Genomic DNA, 26,669 nt, shown 5'->3' with positions numbered 1-26,669 from the left:
TCAGTCCCGCCAGCTTACAACCAAAGATGCGATTCTGGACAGATAGATCCCATCAGGCCTCATCATACCATGTGCCTCAAAGGTTCTTCCATGGTTATAAAACCCAAAGTTTGGTGGAGACACCGTATCTTGGGCTCGTCTGTTTCTTCCAAAGTCTGTCCCCATTACTGGCAGGATTGAGGAAAATACTGCCTGTGCTGTTGAATTTTTTAGTGTTCTTCCCAGGGCCCTGAAGTCTCTTTTGATGGACCTTGGACTTTTTGTTGTAACATCATTAGTGCCCACATGAAAGAGCAGGAGTGGATAATACTCCAAAAGCTGTACTAAGCTATTCAGTGATCTGGTGACATCTCTAATTTGGGCCCCAGGGAGGCAGCAAACTTCCCTGAAAAGTCGGTCCGGTCTCTGTTCTCATGAATAGAGAACAAAATAGCAAACACTACCACTGGGGAAACATGTTGTGTAAGCACATGTCAAAATCAGATGTGCTCCTCCCATCTCCACCCAGAAAATACACAAACAATAACTCACTGAGAGTGAAAGGGTGATTCAGAAGGGTGACAGGTAAAGATAAGTAATGTGTTCTGTACGAGCAACAGTTAAGTTATATGATTTAGGTGGGGAAAGATGGAGATATGGGCTATAAAATAATAAGAGACCTGGAGAAGGTAAATGAGGAATGATCATAATCTTGAATTCAAAAGCACTGAATACATTCACTGATGAATGGATGATCCCTGGCCTCAGTTGTCATGAACTACTTCATTCCAAAGAAACTGTCAGTAACTGATAGTGCCTGAGCTATGGACTATCCGAAATGGGAGGAAGAGGTATCACTACATTTGTCCTATACCCTATGCTTTTTCCTAGGCACTTGCTGTTGTCAAAGAGGATGTCAGGCTAGGAACATCTTTGTTCTGACCCAGTACAGCTCTTCTAACATGCTGTTTCAGCCTGCCTGTATGTAATTGTTCCACAGCTGATCCTTTCCAGCCAGTCTTGGTGCTGGCTTCTTTCTAGTAGTGGCCTTTTTTCCTGCTCATACATCAACCTGAGAAGATGACAAAGTATGTCAGTCCCCTGTGTTGTTTGTCAGGTGAAGCTGTCTTCTATCATCTTTTTTTCCACTTGTCTTCCCAAATTCATTCTTGCAGTTAGAAGAGAAGAGCGAATAGTAGGCAGCCACCTTTTAATTGGCAGAAAGATGGGATACGTGCTTCTAGACTTTCTTCTAGAATTTTCTTGTAGTCTTTCTATCTGATTTCTTAAGGAGCTGGTAGAAGAATAACACTACTATTCTGAATTTGGAAATTCCAGTTATGCTGGAAGAGATATAGTTGCTTTTCAACAGTTCTAGAACAAAGGTGTTCTTTTTCATAAAACATCCTGCTGGCTCTGGCTACCTATCAGTTTAACCATTAATCTGTTGTCATCAGAGGCCAGTTTCATCTCCAGTAATCTACCATTCCTCAGTCAGTTGTCTTACTGCTTTTTAATAAGCATATGACTAAAGAATACGTAATACCTGAGCATATTCTTTAGTGCGCTTAAGCACTTTGGTATTGTGTTGGCTGATACTGTGTGAAAATGCTCCTCAGACTGGAGAACATTTGCCTGACTATTTATTCTGAGGAGGAGGAGGTTTTAGACAGTAAAGGAAAGCTTAGTGTTCTTCACTTCATCTCTTGGATGAGTTTCCTACTCTCAAGGAAGGAATTTCTATACCACAGTTAAGCTGTGTGAAGCAGAAGTCATCATTCCAAACAGAGAAATGGACTTGAGAGAATAAAAAATTCAGCTCTAATTATACATAATAGATAATGTGTTCTTATTAGCTGGAATGTACTTCTGCACATGGAGGAGATGATGGAGCGGGCTATAGTGGCTGGTAGTATGTATGAATGAAAGCTTGCACAGTTTTACACAAGCTCTGTGAACTGTCTCCTGCAGATGAGCTCTAGCATTATGAGAGTTAGCTTTCTTTTGCCACGCTCATTGAATAGATCAGTGTTTGGTCTGACAGTTTGCTTTAGTGGGTATCTCAGTACTAGAAACACAGCGCTAGCTGTTTAGAATGGAGTTCAGTGAACAGAAGACATGTTCTGCCTAAAATTTAACTAGATGTGTTGTATGTAGTACAGCGCAGGGCAAAATACAGTTGGTATCAGCCTCACTGAGAAGATGGTGTCATAGTACATGTGGAAATGAGCCAGTTGAGGACACAAGATCCAGAATAACGTTGCTGTCCACAGTGCTAGAACAGGCTGTAACTCATGTTCTTGAAGCTCAGTGTTACTGATGAGTGGTTAGACAACATGATGAGCCACCAAATGAAGTCAGACTCAGTTTAACAGCATCTTTCCTTGTTCCTGCTTCACATACTCTTGCAACAACTTGTGTGTTAAATCTTGCACTTCTCTGACCCCTTAGGAAGACTTCACTGTATTATGAGGTGAAAATTAGTGCAGCCAAAAAGAACTGCTGACAAAGGTGTCTGCTGATCCTCAGTGCTGGCATAAGGATGTGAGGAATAAGGGCAACCCTCAACAGTACAGAGTTGTTAGATTGGCTCAGCTGGCTTATTGCATCACAAAGTTTCACTTGTAACTGTGTGTTTTCAGAAGTCAGAGTCTCAAAAGCACGAGGAACTGTGGAGAATAATTATCTTCACTGTGATGTACAAGGTAATGAAGTGGAAGGGCAAGGAGGATGGGCAGAAGGGGGCAACCTAAAGACACTACTGAACTTTGCAGAGCTTACCACCCCAGCCCTGAGCACTAGCTGAACCTGAACAAGGGATATCTTGGCAATAAGGATCCTTTAGTCTAACAACAAAAGAAAATACAAAAATATGCCCATTATGACTTGTATTTTAACATTTCAGTTAAGTACAGAAGTAGTGACTACTAGAAATAGAAAGGTTTCAGAGTCATTGTGGCATCTGAAAATTTTCACTTCAGTTGAAGGGCTGAAAGTATCTTCTGTATTTGCCATGACGAATCCACCAAAATTTATTGTTGTCATTGCCAGTCTGAATATCATAACTGATCTTTTCTGGGTCCTTTTGACGAAACTGACATACCTGTCAGGGTTAGTGACTGAAAAGGCCGTTAAATCAAAAGCCTTTCAAAATTATTTTGCCTTCCCTGGTAGCGTAAGAGGCCTGCAATTTTTGAAGGTAGTTCTTACATCCTGATAACTGAAATTCGATTGAAATTCAGAAGAACTGAGCCTAACATTGCATAAACATTTCACAGAATCATGGAATCACTGAGGTTGGAAGGGACCTCTTGAGATTATCTAATGCAACTGCTCTGCTCAGGCAAGGTTACCATGAGCAGTTGCCCAGGGCTGTATCCAGTCATGTTTTAACAATCGACACTCTACAACCTTTCTGGGCAAACATATTCCAGTCCTGTTCCTGTCCTGTTCTAGCTTCCCATTTGACATGAGGTTTGGCTGAAGACAAGCCTTTTAATGTGTCCTGTTGGCATTTAGGGTAAGAAGGTAGGTATCATAGTTTCCCATGCAAAACAATTGATTGCATATCGGACCAGAAGCTGTAAAAGCTGGAGTGGATCCCAAGGATAAGCTATAACCGGATGACATAAGGGGCTTCCACAGCCTTGTAAGGAAAGGCTCTTTACTGTGTCTGATGCCACCCTGTGCACTGGGGATCTTCAGCATTTCAAGAACATTGCAAAAGTCTGTTTTTGTTCCCCAGAATTGGTTACTTTGCATGCATATTCAACAGCTTGGTAGCTTAAACTCTGTTGCTTTCAGAGGCAGCTACTTGGAAGAGCAGGGAGGAGTGGAGCGTTAATGTTAAAGCAGCATCTCACCATTGCCTGGGGAGAGCTGTACTGTAGAATGATTGCCAAAAACAGTGGGACCTGGAGTTGTAGTGGCCGCCACTGACAGAGAAAAGAGGCTGTCAGCCAAATGTACAAATGCAAGGTACTGCTGATCAAGGCCAGGAATACCCTCCTCACTGCTTTGAGCTCCAGCTTGCTGGGAGTTGAACTTCATGTACTGTTGAGGAAAGTCAGGTAGATGAGAACTGCCTTCACATTGAAGCATTTGTCTAAGGTGCCTGTCAGCGAAATGTGTCTGTATGTAGTCTATGGTACGTATGCCACGGTAGCTAGCTTCTGTGTTGCATATTTAAATCAGATCTGAAATAATTTGTGCATCACACTTCTGATGAATTATTCTCACTGAATTAGAGTGCTAGTTCTGATCAGTGTGTTTTAGAGTAGTCTTTGAGGACCTGTTTGATACCAAGAATCATGCAGCCAGACTTTTCCTGTTTGCCACATATGATGAGACTCTGTCACTGACATTAAATGCCAGCTTCCACTGCACGTTTCCTTTCTCTGCCTTGCAGAAGAATGGCAGAAAATAGCTGCATATGCTAGTTGTGAATGTAACCTTGAAAGTGAAGGACACTTTCTCTGAGTAGAAACTCTCATTTCAAGGAGATGTTTTCTCCACTTCCTTCCTGAAAGCTATTGATGCTATAGGAGTTTGCCAGTGTATCTGCTCTTCGATCATCACTGTACACACAATTAAACAAGACTCGGTGTTATCTTGGTCATTCTGGCATCACAAAATGGATCCTTTCTTTTGATTATGTATATTAGTGTAGTGGTTTACTTGCACGTTGTCAAGCACACGTATACAAAGCTTTTGTCCTAGTAACACATACAGGAGCATGTCTGCCTTCATCCCCTCTATATGTGTATGTCAAAAGGAGTGGACTTGTTCTTCTTTTGCATTCCACTTGACTTACTCAGTTGCAGTGTCAGTATTTATCTTGAGAGTATTTTTTTATTTGAAGCTTTATTATTTTAGGCTCCGGATTTTGATTTTTAAGAGCTCCCTCTGTTACTCAGACCCAGGACAAATGTGTTTTTCTTCTGTGTAGAATGACTTCAGTCTCTGTTGCCCTGATAATACATTCTGACAGCTGTTGACTCTGCTTTGTGCTTTCTCATGGGGAGGTGACAGCAGGCATGTTGTGCTTGCAAAGCAGGCCTGCTAGCCATACTAAGGGGAAGTACGTTGCAGGCAAATCTGTAAACTCAACTGGAAACCAAGTTGAGATATTTGTGCTAAATTTGAGATATTTGTGCTAAAGAAAGGGTGACTGTTTTGAAGTGCTGCTCACAAGTGAAGCTGTTTGCTTATAATTTAAAGTTTCTGTAGTATTGTACATCCTTAAAGGTGTCTTGGCCATAGCACTGTCTGGAGGAGTCTGTTGCATCTTGAACATTAACTTCTATGTAAGAAATAGTAGCCTAATGATGTCCACCTCAGCTTATTTATACTGAAGTAAGCTGAAACAACTTACTGAAATAGCATTTTTCTGTCCATAAATGGTTTGCTCAGTCAGCATCTACAGTCTCTTCAAAACAGAGCTTCAATGCCTAGAAAACCTCAGAGCTATTATTGGAGTTAAGAGGCTTAAAGGTCTCTGAGGATCTAAGGTCTCTTTAGTCTGCTGCCAGTCTTTAGTGTGTAAGGTTTAATAGTCCTGTCCGCTAAAATTTATTCATCTCTGTTGCAGCACTAGTTAAGAGCTAGCTAAGACAAAGGGTGCATAAAGGTAGACATCCAGCTTCTTTCAGGATGAACTGCCATACTTTCCAACACAGCCTTCTCAAACAGATTGTTGTCCTGATAATGCCAAGTATTTTCTGGAGCTAAAAGTTTCCTTGGCTGGTCATTTAAACAAATTCCTCAATATTGCGCATGGACGCTTGGGACATTCTTATCAATTCCTCTGTATCTAGGATGTCATTACCTGCCAAGGTGGTGTGCCCTGATTTTTCCTCTAGGCCACTTGATATACTTTGGTCTCTTGACTGTCTATCAAAGCCCTTGCAAGGCTTTGGTAAGTTTTTATTTGTTTGGGTTTTTTTAACCGAGCTCGTTTCTTCGCCTGTGGTTCAAGAGGCACAATAAGATTCCTGATACCAGAGGGTACAAATGTAGGTTCTTCCTGTCATGAATCATTGAAGACATCTTTGGTCCTTCTCGGTTGCATGGCCAGACATGTTTTGTCATCTCTTATGTCAAGATGACTAGCAGAGATGCTTAAGAACTTGGTAAATGTACCACTGGTATGTTGAAGTCCTTTATATGATTTGTTTATATTTTATGCCATAGTATATATGTATTCTTTAGTAAATGGATGTCTATAGGACACTACCTCTCCCCTCTCCCCAGTTTAGAGGGAATGTCTCCTTGGTTTAGTGAGCCTACTTGGAAGACTCAAGTCTTAAAGCTTGTGGACTCATTTGCATGAATTCAGGGAGCTGAGGGTTGTTAGATAGGTTTGTTTGCCTTCTCATTATTTCATCTGCCTTATTCTTGCAGAAAATATTACTACTTTGGTTTTCATTGATAAAGAAGGATTCAGACATACCACCATGAATGCATAAGAATACTCGAACATGGTTAATATTTTTTTATATCTATAAAAGCTATTTCCTTTATGTCAATTTTAGATAGCACACATGCTAGTGTTCATGGAAGTTGACCAAGACCTATTCCCAAGAACTGTTTTATAGCTTGCTTTTGCACCAGTCCAGACAGTGTAATGCACAGCAAGTGTATGGAAATGCACTTGTGTAGTAACCCCTAGGTGGTTTTGCTGACTCTCTCAACTCAGATCATCATGTGGCAATTTGGGCTGAGTGTGAAGAGGTGCACACAGGAGAAAATACATAGTTCTTGAAAAAGTAATGGCCATTTTTTTCAGTTTTTTCAATGTATTGTTACTGAATGTTCTTGTCTTTTAATGTTATCTTGATAATGAGTGACATATTATTCTTGTTATGTAAGATAATACTTAAAGTCTTCTTTGTTATGCTTCTGTTGTATGTTGCTAAGACAGAACAGCAAAGAAGGACTTTAACAAGGTTTATAAAGTTCTGACGGGTATGAACATCAGTATCATAATGGTAAATGCTACCCCTGAGTAGTAGCGAGTGATTCAACTACTCAATGTTTTGTTCATTGATCTGCATCTGAAAAGGACTTTGGTATGATGTGGACCCAGGAAACTGATGAGAGTTGTTTGCTCTGAGGAAGGAACATCAAGGTGGAGCTACATAAACCTTAATAACTAACTTTATTGCAGGACTTGTTCTTGCTTTGGGACCAATGTGAAAATACTGAGAGCTTTTGTTACCTCAATTCTATATAGATATTCCTGCTAAGCTATGGTTAGGTTGATCTAGGTTGAAACTGCATAGCTTTAGGAAGTGGAATTTTATTGTGACTTTGTTTCTACAGTTCTCAAATGGTGCTTGCAAGGTTGTGACTTCAGACCATGTGAGATGCTTATTATTGAACTTAGCAAAGGGTAGAGACATATGGACTGGCAAAACATCTGGATCTGGAGGGAGCCTGTGGGCATGGTTTAAAATGGCCTAATCAAATTTATTATGAAATTTATTATCCAGAAATTTCTTCCTTAATTTCAGAACTTTTTTAAAGAAAAAATAATTCCCTGAGCGTGATAGCAGATGGCCTTTACAACACTGCCTGAGAGGTGTCCTCTTGTTTCTGAAGTATACAATCAAATGCCCTTTCCCTCAGTAAACTGAGACAGAAACTTTTGTTTATGATATGCTTACCTGTGTGGAAGATTGGGGGGGTTAATGTGCAAAAGACCTAAGTTTGTGGAGTGTGTCATCATCTTCTGGTCCTTCTAGGAGAAAAGAGAGACTATACTTCTTTGGAAGCAAGTCTGAGTTGTTGCATAGATTAGGTATTTGCCCTGTACTGATGTAGTCATATGTGTTTGGTATCCTTCAAAATGGAGGAGGAAGCATTACAAGAAATACTGCTTTGTAATAACTGCCTCAAGCTTAGTTCCCTGTGGTTGTCCACTTCAAAGTCGGTATAAAATGCATGTTATAAAAATGTAAATAGCAAAATGATTTAGACTTAGGGATGCAACTGATTATTGACTCTGCTTTTTGTTTTCCAAGGTGGAGAAGGTACGCAGGGGTGATCAGATGGATGGGCTTCTTTATCCTGCTAAGAAAACACCGATAGCAAAAAGTGATACAGAGCAAGAAAAGGCATCTCAGAATGTTACTTCTTCAAAAGTAGACCCTTTGTTAAAACCAAGTATGGAGACCACGCCTGCATCACTTAGTAGTGACTTCAAGCAGAAAGTTGTTAACATCTTGCTGAAGTATTCCAGTGGTCTTTGGGCTAATGCGCTTCCCAAACTGTACCAAGACACTTACCAAGTGAAATTTCCAGAAGACATTCTAAATAATCTAGAGTTGCTCTCAGATGTATGTATAGTTGACTATGTATCTGAAGTCCCCAGAAAGGCCATCCTCTATGCTAAACCCCAAAGACGTGTCGATGAAAATCTGAATGTCACTGCGAAAGTCCAGAGGCATGATGGTGTGAAGGCCACAGCTGAACAACAGTATGAAGAATCCAAGGACCAGTATCCAGAGAACATAACTGTTCCTCCTCTAATCATTCCATCAGAAGGATCTGTGTCCGTCATGGTGTTAGAACTGAAAAATACTAATGAGGTCCTAATTAGGCAAGTTTATACTTCAGAATCTATCCTTTTTGCTTTATTTATAAATCCACATTCATATTGTGCAGGTCTGCCATAAAAGAACAGATGAACAGGAGGTTGCAGGACTTTGTCATTTACTCTACTTTGATAATGAAACTTAAGAATCCTTTTGTTTTTGTGCTTAAATGGAAATTTCCTGAAAGTTTTTCTGTGCTCAGCTGATCAGTTCTATCATTAGCTTGTCTGAGAATCAAAGCAGATTTGACTTGCCGTTGGAAGACTTTTTAAAATAACCCTACTATAACACATAGTAGTATGCAATACTTATTAAAATATTTTTTACTTCTATAACTGACTTAGTACTAACTAGGTGTGACTTGAGTGTGTTCAGATTACACTGCAGTTTTCACCTTTGGGGACAGATGAGCTTCCATCCAACAATAAACTACTAGTGCTTGTTGGTTTGGTTCCTAATCAGCTCAGCCTTAGAGGACAGTGTAAGAAGTGGATTGTAGGGGCTATCTTATGTATGTGTTATAGTACTGTTACAGGAAATACCATGATAAGCTTTCTTTACTTCATTATTGGGATAAAACACACAAATCCTAGCAGTTCTTTTAAACTTAATAAAAACCAAACAAACAGACAAAAAACCCAAACACTTTTTATAGAGGATATTTCATTTTGAAAATTATTTCAAATCGAGCCTAATCTTAAAAAGTTTTATATGTCACTTCAAAGGATGAATTGAGCAACTGTGTGGTAATACACTATATTGGGAGCTCTCTTTTTTTTCCCACTAGTTTCTGCAGTTTCAGCTTTCATTAGATAGTTTCAGTCATTCTCAGAGGTCCTGATTAGGATTGAAATAAGTATGTGTGCAGTTTACTTACAGATCCTTTCACTATGAAACTAATACCCTGTTCCTCATTGCTGGTTGGCAATATTCAACACACTAGCCTTAAGGCTGAAATTTAAATATCCTTTTTCTCTGTAGCTATCACTAATGTATTGGAATACTCAACCCTGAACTTTCTTTATGTGTCAGTCTACTGTTTTAGTTCCCTGAAGTCATGAAATCTTAATGGCTGATAATCTGTAGTGAAAATCCCCATACGTGGGGGTTACGAGAGAAATTCTCGTTTGAGAATGTTGCTATCTTTGTTTTAGCTGCTAGCACCGTTCCTATATTGTGCTTTTTCTCAGATAAGCTTTTTTTGTATATTGCTTATACATTTATTTTCTATACGGGTCTTACCACAAAGCATAATTTAAGGCAAGATTCTTCATCCATCATTAATATTTGTACTGTCTCTGGCTGGATGAGTCAATCATTTTAGCAAAGAAGACACAGCTGGAATTTGTGAGTAAGCCTAAGCTTAAAACAGGAAATCACAGGAGGAAGAACTACATCAACGAAACGAGAGGCTTTATGTTTTAGGTTGTTCCTGTGAAAGCTCTGTTTGAATTTAGTCTAAGACATGAAAGATGATGAATAGTGCCAGGAAAGACAGCCAATTTAAGACGTGTAATCATCTGTACACAGAGATACTGAAAGTTAGACATGATGCATATTGCATGTTTTGTATTGGGAAGAGCAGGAACAAATTATCTGTCTCTTACTTCCAGTTTGCTATGCAGGTGGGACTTAACTCTGCAAAACTTTTTCCTTCTCACTGTACACCTTTTAATTCTGGCAACATTGATAACTTGCTCTATATGTAGAGTAACAAATCTTAGCTTTCTAAGCTGTTATTTTAAGGATGTTTCCACTAATAATTTGGGGGAATGCTTCAAGTCCCATGGATTAAACTACCGTATGACACTGATTAGCTGAGGGTGATTATGTTAAAATTTCTCTAAAGCAGCAGTTCCCAAATTTTGGACCACGGTTCTTGGACAATATTAAAGCTTCTGAATTTGTCAGCTCTGTGTAGGTACATGGTGGTGATTAGTGGTTTCTTGGCCCTAGATACAGAAATGACTACTTAGGGTTATCTATGTACTTCATGGGCAAGGTCATTTATCTTCAAGATGAAACTAGCCCTGAAGGGAATAGTTTTTTGCCATGACAAGAAAATGTTCATGTAGACATGTAGGAAGGAAACAGTGCACCTTTCCCGTGCATGTACTGGCAGTCACTTTCTCCTGATCTACACAAGAACTCTGTAGCAGCTATTGATTGATGTTGATTTTTGCAGGATCAATAAAATCAAGATTCCTCTTTCTGCCTTGGGGATGGAGCAATATCTCTTTACTTTCTTGGTATGTGGCTAAGTGTGGTTTGGCTGAAACCTTTCAGCTGCAGTACTAATTAAGACAAAGCTGGAAGGTTTGGTGCTATTTCAATTTTGAGATGTGGTACAATTCTGTAAGAACTCTGATGTAGTCAGAATGAAAGTGACGTGATAGAAACACTCCTAGATATTCGCTGTACATCTACAACAGTGTGATTGAAGGCAGAGATGATACACTAGGTGCTGCATTTGAATGCTCACAAGAAATAATTAACTATCACCTTTTATTCTCATCTACCTTGAGTTTCTGTGCTACAGCTCGGATACTTTTTTCCCTCTTTTATGTTTTTGATAGTCGAAATTTTATAACATGTTTCACTATGGAAGTGTACCACTCTGTTCCTTTCACAATGAAGCAGCAAGGTTTAGTTGACATGTGAATTAGTTCCAGTTCAGACTAAGAATGGTGCTGAATGCACACATGCAGTGTCCAGCCACCTGCACATAGATTAGTCTCTAACACACTTTTTTGATGTTGCTTTCCAAGATTCTTTTCTAAAGAATCTGAAAAATAATTTTTCAGTTGGCTTTGAGCAGCCAAAAACGTCTTCAGTATGATGCTCACCTATTACCAGAAAATAGTGAGTGAGGCAGGAAATTCTGAGATTCTTCTACTTTCTCTTAAGATACTCCTACTGTCTGTTAAGTATCTTTATGAAACAAATGTTAAGAAATAAACTTAAGTAGCACATATGTGACTATCGCCCCACTCCATGTCCATTATGAAGTAGGTGAGTGCTTACATAGAAACAAAAGGGCTGTCATTCTGAAAAGCAATATATAATTGAATGGTGAGGTAGCAGGCTGTCTTTAGAAAATGAGGGTTCCCTGGAATGTGATCAGATTTAACTTAATCTTTATAACAAAGTTAGCATAGTATGTCATAGTACAGTATCTGCACTAATCCTGGGCATATAGCAGACATTCAGAATAAACATGGATTTTTATGGGATCATAATCTAAACTGTGTGGTAGAAATGAGCAGTATTAATCACTCTACGAACAAGTTAAAACAGTAGCTACTAATACAAATTTGGGAATAAGTTTTCCTTTTGTCTGCTCTAATCTGACTTGTTTCTGAAGCATTCAGAACTTCCCATTTGGAGTTTTCAGTATGTTTGTGTACTTTATTAAAGAAGATCTATGCAACACAAACTGCTTTAGTATGAACCATTAGGTCAGCAGCCTAATATCAGGATTGTTCTGAAGGCTGAGAGTAAACAGCACATGGTTTGACAGCTGATTTGTAAAGTTATTTTAGATGCCTTGGTTTTGATCAACCTTAGTGAAAACCTGATTAAGCTGGTGTTTGTTAATGACAGAGTAACTTCAGAGATGACATATTAGTTCTTTTTTATGCTTGGTCCCAGATACTACTCTGCTCTTGTAGTCAAGTTGCTTTACATGATTGTAATAATCAAGTAAGAGCTCTTACTAAAAATCTAGTTGAGCATGTTAGATTATACACTGCTGGACCACGTTTAACTGTCAACAAAAGTACTAAATTTTATGTCAGTTACTTTTCTGTAGACCTGTTAATGGGAAAAGAGGTTGGATGCTGATGTGCTTAGAAAATGTATATATCAGTAATTTACTCATATTCGTAGATGCATATAAATGTTCTTAGGTTTTTATTCAGCTTTTTGAAGTTGCATCCTAACTCTTGTGGTGTTTTTTTTGTAAAATACTGTAGGTATGTGGGCAAAGATTATTCTTCTGCCCAGGAACAAATGGAAGATGATATGAAAGCGTACTATAGTCAGAATAGTACAGCGTCACTAGCTCAATCTCTGAGCGTTGGGCAACTTGTTGCAGTACACGCTGAAGAAGATGCCTGGTTGCGTGCTCGGATAATTTCTCTAGAAGACAACAGAATAAAGGCAAGCAATTACTTCTTCTGGCACTTGGAGAGAGACTTGAAACAATCTTGATTTTTAGATACACAGTCAATTCCTGAATATGCTGCACTAGCATTTTCTCCTTTCTTGCCCTGAAGTACTTCTGTTTTCAGCTACATGAGAAATTAAGACTTTTTTGAAGTTACGTGATTGCCAAAATTAAATGGTCTTTCAGGTTTTTTTCCATAAATAGTTTGAGTTTTGGGGTTTTGTTTTGGGTTTTATATGGGGCTGGGCCCTATAGCACTATTGTACTGAAAACGTACCTTTGATAGTCTTAGGAGGAACGGGTGTAGTAGCACTATTTGGAGTGGGACAGAGGAAGGGAAAACGAAGAACAAAATTCACTTGCTGATAGATCTTGTTTGAAGTCTTGTACTGAAGTATCTACTACATACGCTAAATAGCAAGACAATGAAAAGGATATACTTGTGTTCTCTTCCAGGCAGATCTGGTGTTCTGGGAGTTATATGTAGTGTACGTTTCAGTTAAACCCCTTTGAGATTATTTAACTCCTCTGTTCAACTTTTCCTGGGCCAAGCAGGCTCTTTTTGCCATCTGCAATGAAACCAGAACATATGATAGAACTGTAAAAAAAGTTTCAAGCTGCTCACTCAATTATTTCTTGCCTAGTCAAACATTAATCATAACCTTTTTATTTTTTGTTTCTTCACCCAGTTAGGTGAGTTTTTACCTGGGTCTGCTTAACATACTTCTAAAGTTGATCCATTTCATAAATATTTAAATAGCACATATATTAGAATTGAGGTTTTTCTGAAAGTTAGTGTGATACCCTTCAGCTGGAACTTGGAGGGGGGTGTCAGAACTTGGTTCTGTGAAAGACTGTTGGGTTTAGACAGGTGGCAAGGACATTGATAGCAAGCTTGCCTCTAATTTCTCTAGCTAGAGCTGTCAGCCAAAAGAAGGCTACTACTTTATTGCAGTGTTTGCTGATTACCTTCTGACACAGTGTTCAGACTCTCTTTTCAATGTTTAGTGTGCAGACATTTTGCATGATAGAGTTTAGAAAAAAGTTGTAAAAAGCCATGTCAAAGCCTTCTTCCTCTCACTTTAGCTCCAATTATTTGCTGCCAATCAGCAGTTTTCCTACTGGTTTCCTGCATTGACTGTGGTATTTGTATCAAATTTACTATAAGCATAAATCAAAATTTTTCTCTTAATGCTGTAAAAACAAAAGGCAAAATATAGAATGGCACTTAAGTGGTATTTGACTTTTCAACACTTTCAGAACTTTACAAATAAAAATTGCTGCTTTATTACCTTTCTTCATGTGGTTTGAGGTAACATGTGCTGAGTCCTTCCAGCACTGTGCCTGTTAAGCTGAGATTCTGTGGAACAGTTGGAGAGGATGGTTTTACAGAGATCTTGAGAAGAAGGCTTTCCCTGAAAACTCTGAACATTCAGACAGTGAAATAAACGTGAGATTAATGGTGTTATATAGTACTGAATTAGTGAAAAGTGATTTGTCTGTGGCTGCACAGAGAATGTGGTAACTGAATACATTTTCCCTAGACTCAAGAAAACATATTTACAATTATATTTATGATCTTATGCTTTTATTCCCTTTTCCATTATCAGGTATGCTATGTTGATCATGGCTTCAGTGAGTTTGTTGAAAGCAAATGTGTGTACAAACTACAGAAACAGTTCAATTCGCTTCCATTTCAAGCTGCAAAATGTAAACTGGCAGGTAAGAGAAAGCTAGTGTTGACTATACAGCTTGCTGTTGCACAATTTATGGATTGGAGCATCTCAGTCTGGGAGTTTTGATCATTGTTTGTAATAACTCTGTGTATGTTAGATTTTGTCCAAGACAGCTAGTCTAAGCAGACACAGGTAGGCATGGAAAGCAGGAAGAGGAAGGAGAGAAGGAAGGATGTGAAGGAGAGTTTTATAAAGAAACCTTCATATTAAAAGACCTTGATGTCCAGTATCTCTGTAATGAAGCTTAGTTGTTTCTGCACTTAGCGTGGATGTCTTTATCTCTTTAATATGTGCGAGCAATACAAGAAGGAAATACAAGGAAACGTTTGTTGTTGTGTGAAGCAATGTACTAGCACAACTCCTTTTTCCACAAATGAGGCACATCTGTTGTGGTCAGATCGAGCAATATTCCTAAATATGATCCACTTTGCTATTTTAAAGTGATCCTTCCCCTTTCAGTACTTGCATACTTGCATACTTCCTAAACTCTGCTGGAAATTATTTATCTTCCTAAAACTGGTAGGCATTTGTAACTTTAAAAAAATATTTTATTTTAAATATATAAAATTGCCATGAACTAGCTTTTGGTTGTTTGTTTGTTTGTTTGTTTAATACTTGGATGCATTCCTTTTTTTCTCTACACGTTTGCCTTGACTCTTTCTGAAGAAGATCTTCTTCTTCCCCTCCCCCCACCCCGAAGATGGCTTTCTGTGTTAAAAAGGTGGAAATTAAGCAGAATGCAAGTAGAGGTGCAGTACAACTTTCCTGCTACATCCTGATTCTTGGAAAGACTCCTGTTGCAAACACAGACCTGGTTATTATTTTTCACTTCAAATACAGTGTTACATAAAAAGTATGTGTGTCTTACAGGACTGGAAGTCTTCTGTGATGATCCTGTGCTAATAAAGACTGTGGAATCGCAGACATGCTCCAAGATATTTGCTGTGGAAATACTAGAAAAGAGTGATATTCCTCTTGTTGTTCTCTATGACACTTCTGGAGAAGATGATATCAACATCAATGCTACTTGTCTGAAGGCGTTGTATGACAAGTCCCTTGAACTGCACCTACAGGTACCATTTTCCTGTTTCCTTCTTAATTCATTAAAAATCATTGACTGCTAAGGTCTTGGATGGACAAAAAACAGTACTGAGAAATTTGCTAAGTTTGTGTGTGTGTTTTTTCCCCTCCTTTCATGTCAAAATCTTACCATTGCAGGTAGATGCACTCTATACAAATGTCAGAGTAACCAGTGTTTTCTCTGATGGGAGTCTGTATTGCCAAGTGCCATCTAAAGGCTTGTCTAGACTTTCTGAAATCTTGCAGAAACTAGAAGACTACTTCCATTACAAGGTACGTTCTATGGTGAGAGAAGTGGTGAAGTCATGTAGCCTTTCTTCAGAGTGTACCAATCATTTTCCTTGCACACAAGTTCAAGTTTCTGAGGTAGCCATAGACTATTCAAAAAGGCTATAAATTCTCTTCCTATTTTTTTGGGGTGCATCCTTCAGCGTGAAAAGTGTCTTTTGATGCTTTCTTGTTCCCAAGCTGTCTCTAAGCCTTCAGTAACTGCTTATACTTTCCTTGAATGGTTAGAACAGTAACAATATGGCTCATAATGGGAAGCTTCCAATGGAAACTGGATCAGATTGGTATAAAGCCTGTGGAGATACTGCCATATTTTTTTTCTGGAAGTTTTACTTACATGATGTAGTTGAGGTGTGTAAATAGCCTGGCCCACAGCACACGGTACAAAGAGATGATAAAAGCAGTGTAACCAAGGTCTGTTCTTTTTAGCCTGGCTTCCTTGGGTATTCAATGGCTTTGATCTGATCTGCTGCATATCTTGTCCTTGTACCCTTAACTGTTGAATGTTGTGGCTAATTTCAACTAGAACTGATGTATAGGAGGCGTTTTCAAAAGTCTTAAGTTGCTTTAAAATAGGATGTGGCGGAGAAGTCTGACATTTCATCAGCCATTTACAGACACATGCAACAACCCTTACTAGACTCAAGAGAATTTATACAAAAGAGAAGACATCTTAAGAGAATCTAATTTGTTCAGTATTCAGCTGAGCCTTAGAGAATCAAACCATGAAATGCAGATCGTTGAAGATGCTGTTAGAACTGCTGCTTGTGAAACTGCTCTGTCAAAGTGTTTTTAGGTGTAGAAGTTGAGCTTTTGACCTGTTGTGGAACACGCACCATCTGGAAATACTTTATATTGAACATGTCTGAGTTCAGTTTCAAGCAGAATCAGTCAAGATACAGTTTTAAGCAAGCTAAACACTGAAGGAAAGCATATAGAACCCTGAAAGGTTTAGCAGCACAAAGGCAGGCAGCCAGACAGGCATTTCAAAAGTTCAGATTTTCTGGATAGTGTATGTTAGGTTCTTGTTGCTATCAAAGAGAGACCTTGACATTCAGAATCTTTTAATATCAATCTGTATATGAGGGTAAAAGAAGCAATCTTGACTTTGCAGCTTATCTTGAGGGTTTTTATTTTGCTTGAGAATTTAAACAAACAAAGGTGTTGGATGGGTCTTCAAATGGAGTTTCTTCATGTTTTTGATAGTGTAGCTATTGTCTTGTTATGTTATTTAGGATCATCATGGTGAATGTCACCCCATAGACTTTCATTTGAGACAGTAGTAAATTTGGTTTGTTAAATATCTCAACAAATGACGTGCTCTAGAATATAAGGTAGGAGCTTCTTCAGTTGTCTGTCACAGCTCTGAACTGCTCTTGCTTTTCAGAACATTAAAGTAACGGTCAGTGATTTCATATTCTGTGTTTCCAAATACGACTTTTTTTCCCCTGGCACTTTATATTCTCTCAGTTTCCCTGTAAGATAGACAGCTTGGAATTAAAGCTTTACCAACTGGGGAAGCTTAAAACAATGTGATAAGAAATGCTTCTGAGGCTGGAAAGAGGCTTTATATTTGAAAGAGAGTTTTTGCTTCTCAGAACTGTTTATTCCACGTGTGGCTTTTGAAATGGTTAGTTGAGTGCCAGATAGTAATAGCTCCATGCTTTTTAACTTCTGTTTTTATCTTTGCAGCAGACATCTGAGTTTAATGTACTGCTACCTTTCTGTGGCAAAATCTGCTTGTTTCCTTCGAAAGGAAAATGGGCACGTGTAGAGGTAAGTATTCAAAGAACACCTACAGTTTTCCCACATACAAATGGCTCTTTTTGTTTAGCTAAATCTGAATCCTTAGTTTCTGTGAGACTTGTTATAGTGTAGTGTCACTGTTGTGTTTTTAACCTTAAAATGATGCTCTTGCTTTCTTCTTTCAGATAAGAATTATTCACACTAGACGGGCACTCGATGTGCAGTTCATAGATACTGGAACAGTTGCAACTGTAAAAGTATCAGAGCTTAGAGAAATCCCACCGCAATTCCTGAGAGAAGTAATTGCAATACCTCCTCAGGTATAAAGACATGTTAAAGCTTGACAATGTTTGTAGTGCTGCTACTTCAAGGTTTATGTAATGAAATTTTGTTTTGTTTAATAGCATTCAACATCGGAGTGTATTTCATTGTCCATCTTTGCCTGAAATAAATCGTAACGTAGTCCTATGTATCAACAGGATGTTGTGTATGTGTAATGGTACTGGTTTTGCATGTTCCTCTGTCTCTTTCTGTTTGTGATACATTATTGAATGTCAGCATTAATGAAGTTTCTGTGAATAGGAACTTGTGGACTAGTTTCCGTATTACTAAATTATACCTTGTATACTTAATTCTGTTTTTAGGCTATAAAATGCTGCCTAGCAGATCTGCCTCCTAACACTGGCATGTGGACTCCAGATGCTGTACTGTGGCTGAGAGACACTGTAGTGAATTGTCCTGAATTTAGCATGAAGGTAAATAGTCAAAATATCTATGGGACTTGAAATCCATAGGCATGTGGAAAGAGCATTGAAAGAACAACTCCAGAAGCTTAACCACTCGTCAAATTGATTTTTGTTATAGAAGTTTAAAAGTTTGTAGTCAGCTTTTGGACATAAGTTCTATAAAAAGTCCTTTTCTTAGGACATTTGGCATAAAACTTACTTGCTTAAGCCTATTAGAATCTTCTCATTTCTCCTCAAGAATTTAGCAACTGTCACATTAGCCTTTCACAGTTTGCTGTCCCAGTCCAAATATGCAACTAGAGTTATTTTACCAGCTGATAAGAAAGAAACACAGTTGTTAATGTTTCACCACATAAAAAGATACAACTGTTGAGTTAATCTTAAATTATTTTCATGCCTCTTGTGAACATAGCTTTTTCTCCTTCTGGTCTTGGAAAGCAGCTTTATTTTTTGTTTGCCTTTTCTAATCCAGTGTGATTTAGTATATGCTATTCTATACTTAGAATTTCTGTTATCTTTGAGATAAAATTATTTCCACTTGCCATGTGTCCTATCCAGTTTAATTAACTGAAAACACCCTTCTAAAGGAAATCTATTACTAGCTACAGACTAAACAACACTAATTTCCTCTTAAAAATCTGATTCCAGATACTGTCACAGCACTTTGAAAAAGTGTTTTGTAGCTTTCCTTTACCTTTTTGCTTGCTTTAACAGTGGAGACCATATAGTTAAAACATAGCTCCTCTACTCTGGGACTTAGGACTGTTGCATCTGGCTTTTCTAAACATCCTCTTCCAAGATAGTTTGAGTTTGGTACTAATTTTTGCTTGATTAAATAATAGACGACAGATGTATGCTTTAGTTGTGGAAAAAATGTGTGACATTTTTATTTCTGGCTAGGAAGATCAACAGAAGAATCTGTAAAGAAATGTTACATACTTTGTCAAATTAAAATTTCAGTGCTTTACTATCAATAATGCTAGCATATCTGATGTTAAATAGGAAATACTTTTATGTCGGTGCTTGAAAATTATGCATGGTACAAACCTGGAAGCTTTTTTCATCTTTATTTTTTTCCCATCCTTAATTTACTAGGCTTCATCTCCCATAATGACAGGAAGAGGATTTTGAAGGATTAAGTGTTAATATTTAATAGCATTACTTAGTTGTTTAGATCTGTATGGACACTGGCTACTGTTCTCGTGAAAACTAGAATTGTGCACACAGTACTGAGATTGAACCTGCTGGGCAGAACAAAACTCAATTCAAGCTTTGTATTTGCTTTACATTAGTGGAATAGCTGCAAATGCTCTTTTTAGCTGCTGTGAGTTGCTTAGTATCCAACAACTTCGTTAACACACTTGAGAGAACCTTGAAAAGACTTCTGTGCATATAGAATGCAATGAACTGTTGCTGCTTTTCCGTTAAAGGCTTTAGTCTTCTGTACAAAATCAGATGTGCATTTTATAGTTATTAACTGAAAGTTAAGCTGTATTTTGTTTTTCAAGGTGGTTAAACAGGATGGTTCAAAGGGAATTGCACACGTTTACTTGTTTGCTCCAGAGAATTTCCCAGACATGGATCATAGCGTCAATCGACAGATCAAAAATGCAGACTTATGGAAGCATCAAAAAGATGTTTTCTTGAGTGTTACACCCAGTGGGACTAGCTCCGCAAAAGTGACAAGTGATGCTGTTTCAGCTCTACGGTTAACTAGTGGAAGGCTAGAGAAGAGTTTCTCTGATTCAGCCAGAGAACCCAGCAGCGCAGTGTCTACCATTGACATGCCTCCACCTCTGCCCTTGTCAAAGACTGGTGAGCTCATGGATGTCTATGTCTCGGTGGCCTGCCATCCAGGTCACTTTATTGTCCAGCCTTGGAAAGAGCTACATAATCTGGAAGCCCTAATGGAAGAAATGATCTTGTACTACAGCAGGGCAGAAGAGAAACCTGTGAACATTGAAAAAAACAAGCTGTATGCAGCTAAAATTGAAAATCAGTAAGTAGATAGTTAAACGAAAAACAAAATCTTTGAAGGCAAGCTTAGCTCTGCTAAGCTAGGCAAGCCTAGCTCTGCTTTGTCTGCATTGTTAACAAGGTGGCAGATGTCCAATGATATCTGAGAGATTAAGGGAGTAAATGAGGTTGCAGTCTCTTCATGCTTCCAGATTGTAGTTGGAAGAGTTGAGTTCTATTCAGATAATACCAGATCTGGGAAGCCTGAGACTTGTTGGTTAAGATCTTTTGGTCATGTATTATTTTTCTGGTGCCTTGACAGTGTGTGAATATGAGTTCAAGTTGTCTGTTCTTGTTCTCCCCCTTTTTAGGTGGTACAGGGTCATAATAAAAGGAATTCTTAGAAATGGTTTTTTGTCGGTATATGAGCTGGACTATGGTAAACATGAGTTTGTCAGCATAGAGAAAGTACAGCCACTCATGGATACGTTTAGAAAACTACCTTTCCAAGCTATAACAGCTCAGCTTGCAGGTAGGTAGTAAGCATTTACAATTTTTTTTGTTAAAGTCTTACTTCAGTAGGGATACAAAATGAACAGAAATGTAAAGTGGACAAGCCAAAGGTTAGTGATGTAATTGTTTTTTGCTAAAGTGAGCATGTACCTGCTTGCAAAAACATGCTTAACGCATGCATGTTTATGTCATCAAAGTAGCTCTGCTTTTCATCTTGACGTAGGTGGTGACGGTTTTGTTTTATTATTTGTTTGTTTATTTTAATGCAGCATTTTTAGTTACCATGTATAAAACTGAAGATTGCTTAAACTTTCCCAGTGGCTACTTTTCATTGTCATAAATATTTATCATTTAATGTGCGTGATGTCTAATATGCAAAGGACACAGGGAAATCAAAACTAAATGGGTTTTGGATCCTTAAACATAACCCATTATGAAATGTGAAAGTTATGATATATCTGTTGATAAGAACTTATGTTCTGATTATCCTAATCTACATAAAGTTAGGAACTAGATGCTGAGTTTCTGGAGAAGTTTTTCATATATATCTTGCCCCTATTGTAATTTACTGTTTTCCAGTGCATATTTGGAATCCAAAGTTGCCTGAAATATATTGGTGTTCTCAAACAAACAAACAAAAAAACTCCACAAGGGGGGTGGGGGCTTTGAACAGACTTAAGTAAATTAATTTCCTTGAGAATATGGGGCATAGAGAGCGTGTATACATCGAATAGCATTAAAAAAATTAAACTTGATCTGTCCTTGCTGTCTTTTCTTTCCTTTTCCAAATTTTTCTTTCATTTCTGCATTGCTTTCAGATGTATGCGTCTCGTCTTATTCAGTGCCTGCTTTCTGCCACTGTTTGGTCAGCACTAGTCTAGACTTCAGTTACAGAATATGCTTGTCTGAAGTGACAGGCCACAGAGTTGGTACTCTGATCCTAGATTGTGTTCTGTGGATCTGCTTTGCTGCATAGCCTCAGTGTGACCTTGGGGGTTGCTTTAAACTAGTGATGATGGATATGTTACCGACAGGCTGGGGTCCTAGGAGTGCAGTGCTGAAATGAAGCTGATTTCTAGCTGTACCTGTCTACTGAGGTAGTACAGGATCCAGCTGAGCAAGCCTGCAAGTCATCCAATTCTCCTGCTTCACAGAATCCCAAGTAGCTAGTTAAGTTGGCCTCTGAGCTGCTTCATATTGTCAAAGCAGGCCAGCTGAGCCCGGAAGACCGGTAACTATTGTCTTGCTATTCTTCCACTTTTTTCTCTCTTTTTTCATGTCTGCTACCTCTCAGTCTCTGGTCTATTTCCTTGTAAAACCCCATTTGCTTCCCTGCCAGCCTTTCCTAGCATCGATTACCCTTTCTTAACTGTTGATGAACTGTTGACTTCTCATTCTTTCTGTAACCTGCAAGGAGCTGTGTTCCTGTGTTGTCCTGTCCTATCAGCAGCAAGCTGCTGCTAATAGTAAAAGCAAAGTGTTGTTGCTTTGCTGTTTTGCTTCTTTCATCCATAAGTTTTTGTTTGGGTATTCATGCATGATATTTGAGCCCCTTGTGTCTAGGTGCTGTACACCAGCAGTGGTGTGGGGAGACTGCATTCCAAGTCTGCAGGAGCCACTTCTTTCTTAGTGGATTGCAGCCATATTCAAAAACCTGTTTGGGTTCTAGCATCACATCCCTGAGCAGACTTGACTTTGTGGGATGCTGCTCTCAAAAAAATAGCAGCAGTTGTGAGGCATTTAGGCAGCATTTCTCTTCGTTTCTGCTCTCTGCAGATCTAGTTTGGGACTTGAAGGTTTGGCAGATGTTTTAGTAGCTGATGCTGCTTTGAGATGAAGAAAACTTAATCTAAAGCAATGCCAACAGGACAAATAATTTCAGCAACCTCAGGCAGAAGACAAAGAAATAGTTTGTTTTGAAAGGATTTTAGTTTCCTTTTTGTAATGTTTCCTAACATGCCTTGATCATGCATGGCAGCTGATATACTTTGAATTACTCGGTGAGTCAGTGCATTTGCCTTTCACTTCTGCAAATTTGTCCATATCTTTGGACTTCAAGAAAAAATAAATGTCCTAGTCTCTGTAATAATTAAGCTTGTTTGTGTGGGAGATGAGTGAGCTTGTGTTTCTTTTCTAGAGTTAAGCTGCATTCAGTAGCACTTCAACATCTGTTTTCTCAAGTATTTAAACTCCCTCCACTTCTTTATAAACTTAATCATTCAGATTGGTCTAGTCTATAAATGACCTTCTGTTTTGCTTTACATTTGTCCTAGGAGTGAAAAGCCAGCAGTGGTCAGAAGAGGCATCAATAGTGTTTCGGAACCTTGTAGAGAAGAAACCCTTGGTGGCACAGATACAGGCAGTTAATGAAAGCACTAATTCTTGGGATCGAAAAATAGTGACTTTTCTCGTGGACACATCTCTTCCAGATACTGATATATGGATTCATGATTTTGTGTCTCAAAGTCTTGTGGAATTTTCAAAGGATGATTAATCACCACTTCTGAAATGTAGCAGCTCAGATTCTTTAGCAATAAAATAAGTAACAGGCTTTGAAGAGAAATATAACTACTACATGGCCTTGAAGACATGAAGGTGATAAAATTGAAAAATCTGTGTTCTGTGAAAGGGGTTTGTTTAACAAGTTTGGGTTCTGTTGACTTCACTTGACTTTCTGAAAATTTGCACTTTGTTTACCATTGTAATGCTAGAATGTTTGGGTGAAAATATTAAAAAGTTTATTTATCAATAAAATAATGTTGACTTTTGTTCTTGTGATCTTTCCCTAATTTTGGGGGGCTTTTTATCTCACAGCTATTACTCAGAGCCATTACTGGGTACTCCCTTTTTCTTTAACTAGCATTTTTATTACTTGGGAAACATGGAAGCAGTCCTCAATAGTTCTGAATTTAGTGTCAGAGACATGCATTATTGGTGTGTTTTTCCCACTTCCTTAACTTCATAAGAGTTGAATAGTTGAAAGTGCCTTGTTTGGGAGACTGTGTTTGTGGGGCTTAACTTTCACAGAAGGGTATGCACTTTGTGTGCTTACTAGTCTGCTTGCTGTTCTTTAGCAATGGTACCACTTCTCTGAATTCTCTGGTCCCCTCCTCACCCCACCCCCCCGACCGGTTGCTAAATTCAAGGCATTCCTTTCCCTCTTTTTTGATAGCTCATTTTCATGTATGCTTCTGAGAAGCTTTCAAGGACTGCTGCTCCCTGGAGACAGGAGCAAGCAATGTCCTATAAGCATGTGGATCGGTGCTTCAAGTCCTCTGAACACAGTATTTTTGGCCTACTTTAGAGCCCACTTTATTTTTGGCCTTAGAAATATTTAGAGGAGATGTAGACATGATTATATTTCATAGTCTGCTGCCTAGATTTGAGTTTGCTTGCCGTAGTCCCTTAAGATTGTTAAGCTTTAACACTGTGTTTAACACAGTGAATGCCAGCAGAAGGAATTTTTCTGCTGTGCATACTATATAATCTTTCTAGTAATACACAAGCTGAGCTAAGAAATTCTGCCAGCATGCTGTCTGCACAGGTAAAGGAGACTGGACAGAAAAGGAACCATGACTTGAAAGGTGCCGTGCGTATGTAACATTAGGATGGTAGAAAGAAAATGCATGCAAATATTCTGAGTAAACAAGCTGCTTAAGCACGTAAGACATTTGCACCCCCTTAGTCTAATTCTGGTGTAGTTCTGGCGAAGGTCTGAGCTAAGCAGCAAGGAGTCCTCTTGGAAGTCTGGTGAGTGTCTCTCTGCTTGGACTGTACACAGGGTATAGCAGAGTCCTCACAAATAGAGCAGGCAGTGATAAACTAACAAGCCGCTGATCTAATGCAAATTACTCGTTAACATGGTCCTGTCCATATGTAAGTATGCTGAGGTGAGACTCTTAAGTGTACTTATTGAGAGAGAAATTAACGCCCGAGATACTAATATTTTTCCATATTAATCAATTTCTCCTTCCTCAGCTGCCGCTGCAGAGAAGGTGAACAATGCAGGAATCAATGTGATGATGAACTGCTGTAGTATAAACTTCCATGCAGAAGTTTCCTTCTGTATAGGACTGCTGCTGAGCCTAAAAATCTGAATGGTGCAGGTCATTAGGATGAGACAAGCACTTTCCTGAGCTACTGAAGAGAGTGGGAGTTTCCCTATGTGTCTAAAAGCCCTATGCCACCTTCATCCGCAATCTTGCCAAATTTGATGGCTTGTTAATTGATAATTGTAATGGTATAGGGCGTTTTGCTGGAACTGTTTCGAAGTTCGGTTGTGTGAGAAATGCCCGTGCTGTGTTTGCATCCTTTGAGGCCTGAGGATCTGCTGTGGGCCAGTAGTTGGTTTCCACCTGTGAATTGATGGAGCAGGCTTTGGGACTCTACAATTGTAGTTTTAGGAGAAAGAGCCTGGCAGACGTTCAAGAGACTGAAGATGCTTTTTGAGCTTGTTGTCTGCTCCTTCTGGAGTATGCCTCACCCTCTCCTTGGTGGCTGCTCCAGAGTCTAAAAAGCCCAGATCAGAAGCAAGGACAATATTCATACAGTCTCACGCATTTGCACAGCTCAGTGCTGGAGTTCACACAGGCTGTTTTGTACGTTGGTGAAACAGAGTGCAGCCTAACTGCTCAGCAAACCCAAGAGCACCACTCTCCGTGTGGTGAATCATTTTCTGCATGCATTGAGCAGACACCCAACCCAAAGTTATTAACACAATGCTGTGTTCAGTTCATACACTGTATCCAGAGGCTGAACTGAGATGTCTCCCTGTCTTGATACCCGCTATACAGTACCGCCCCGTCTTAAAGTAGCTCCATTACCAGTCCATTATGCTACATGTACTCTGCTGTTACTTAGTTACTTACCTGCTGCTCCCTACGCTGTCTGTGATTTCCGTTGCAGAGCTATGATTTTACACCTGCTTTTAATGTTACTTTTTTACCCCAGTGAACAGCCAGCAAGATTCTCTGATACATTTGCTAACTGACCTGCTAGTGCTATTTGAGTACATTTTGTGCTCTGGCTTTGAAAAACGTGCAGAAGGTGTTGGCTGTACACAATATTGAACACTTCGAGTTTGTTGAGGTTCCTGATCCGTGAAGTAGTTAGCATAATTAGTAGTTAGTGGTTAGTTTGCTGTCCCTAGGAGGCGTTAGACCTGCCTGCTGTGTGTAAGTTGTTAATTCACACAGAATGCTGTGTGGTTTTTAACTTCAGTTTTTCAGCAGTCTGTGTTTGGGGGTCGTTGTGAACGGTTTCCCTGCTTTCATGAATGCATGACACCTCATCAGGGGTGCTTCCACGGCATGTGTCTGAATCGAGCAGGTGGTGGAGTTACTGTTTCATGTGATCTTTCCATTCTGATGGCCACTAGAAAGGCCTCCACAGGAATCCTGCATGCAGTTCTGGGCACTGTCCTACAAGAAGGATGTGGATTAATTACAGAGAATCCAGATGAAAGTGAGAACAGTGAAAGTCTAGAAAACCTGGCTTAAATAGAAGGATTTGTAGTTAGTCTGGATAGGAGAAGGCTAAGGAGGGGAACACTTTGAAAAGTTTTCACTGATCAAGAATCTGTTTTTATATGTAGGGAAAATAGGACACATAAGGGCTTGAACTGCAGAAAAGTAGGTTCAGGTTAGGTGTTAGGCAATCTTTCTAAAGAGAAGGGGGAAAGCCTGGAAATTCACTGGAACTCCAGTTTCATTATAAATGCCAAAACAGGTAGGATGTATCTGCAGAAGCCCAGCTGATCCTCCTGTCAGATGTGGAGATGGAGTGTGTAATTCTTGGGACCCCACCCAAGATAACTTTCCAGCCAGAAAAAGGGAATGCAGCATTGTTAGACATGTTTTGT

General features: G+C 39.0%; 1 protein-coding gene across 1 annotated transcript in view; it reads left to right on the top strand.

Moving 5' to 3' along the window:
- TDRD7 (tudor domain containing 7) overlaps positions 1-23,560 on the top strand; it is a 47,214-nt gene extending 23,654 nt beyond the window's left edge. Inside the window, exons 7-17 of the mRNA XM_050913515.1 lie at positions 8,004-8,581; positions 12,551-12,737; positions 14,355-14,466; positions 15,351-15,553; positions 15,699-15,845; positions 17,544-17,624; positions 17,780-17,914; positions 18,239-18,349; positions 19,849-20,339; positions 20,668-20,828; positions 23,083-23,560. Of these exons, the coding sequence (XP_050769472.1) occupies positions 8,004-8,581; positions 12,551-12,737; positions 14,355-14,466; positions 15,351-15,553; positions 15,699-15,845; positions 17,544-17,624; positions 17,780-17,914; positions 18,239-18,349; positions 19,849-20,339; positions 20,668-20,828; positions 23,083-23,303 (2,427 nt within the window). The 3' untranslated portion in view covers positions 23,304-23,560. The remainder of the gene's footprint in view (positions 1-8,003; positions 8,582-12,550; positions 12,738-14,354; positions 14,467-15,350; positions 15,554-15,698; positions 15,846-17,543; positions 17,625-17,779; positions 17,915-18,238; positions 18,350-19,848; positions 20,340-20,667; positions 20,829-23,082) is intronic.
- Positions 23,561-26,669: the final 3,109 nt, after the last annotated feature.

Source organism: Gymnogyps californianus, chromosome Z (genome assembly GCF_018139145.2).
Source record: "Gymnogyps californianus isolate 813 chromosome Z, ASM1813914v2, whole genome shotgun sequence".
NCBI classification, from domain to species: domain Eukaryota; kingdom Metazoa; phylum Chordata; class Aves; order Accipitriformes; family Cathartidae; genus Gymnogyps; species Gymnogyps californianus.
Note: the sequence above shows the minus strand (reverse complement) of the source record. Positions and strands in the feature narration are given on the sequence as shown.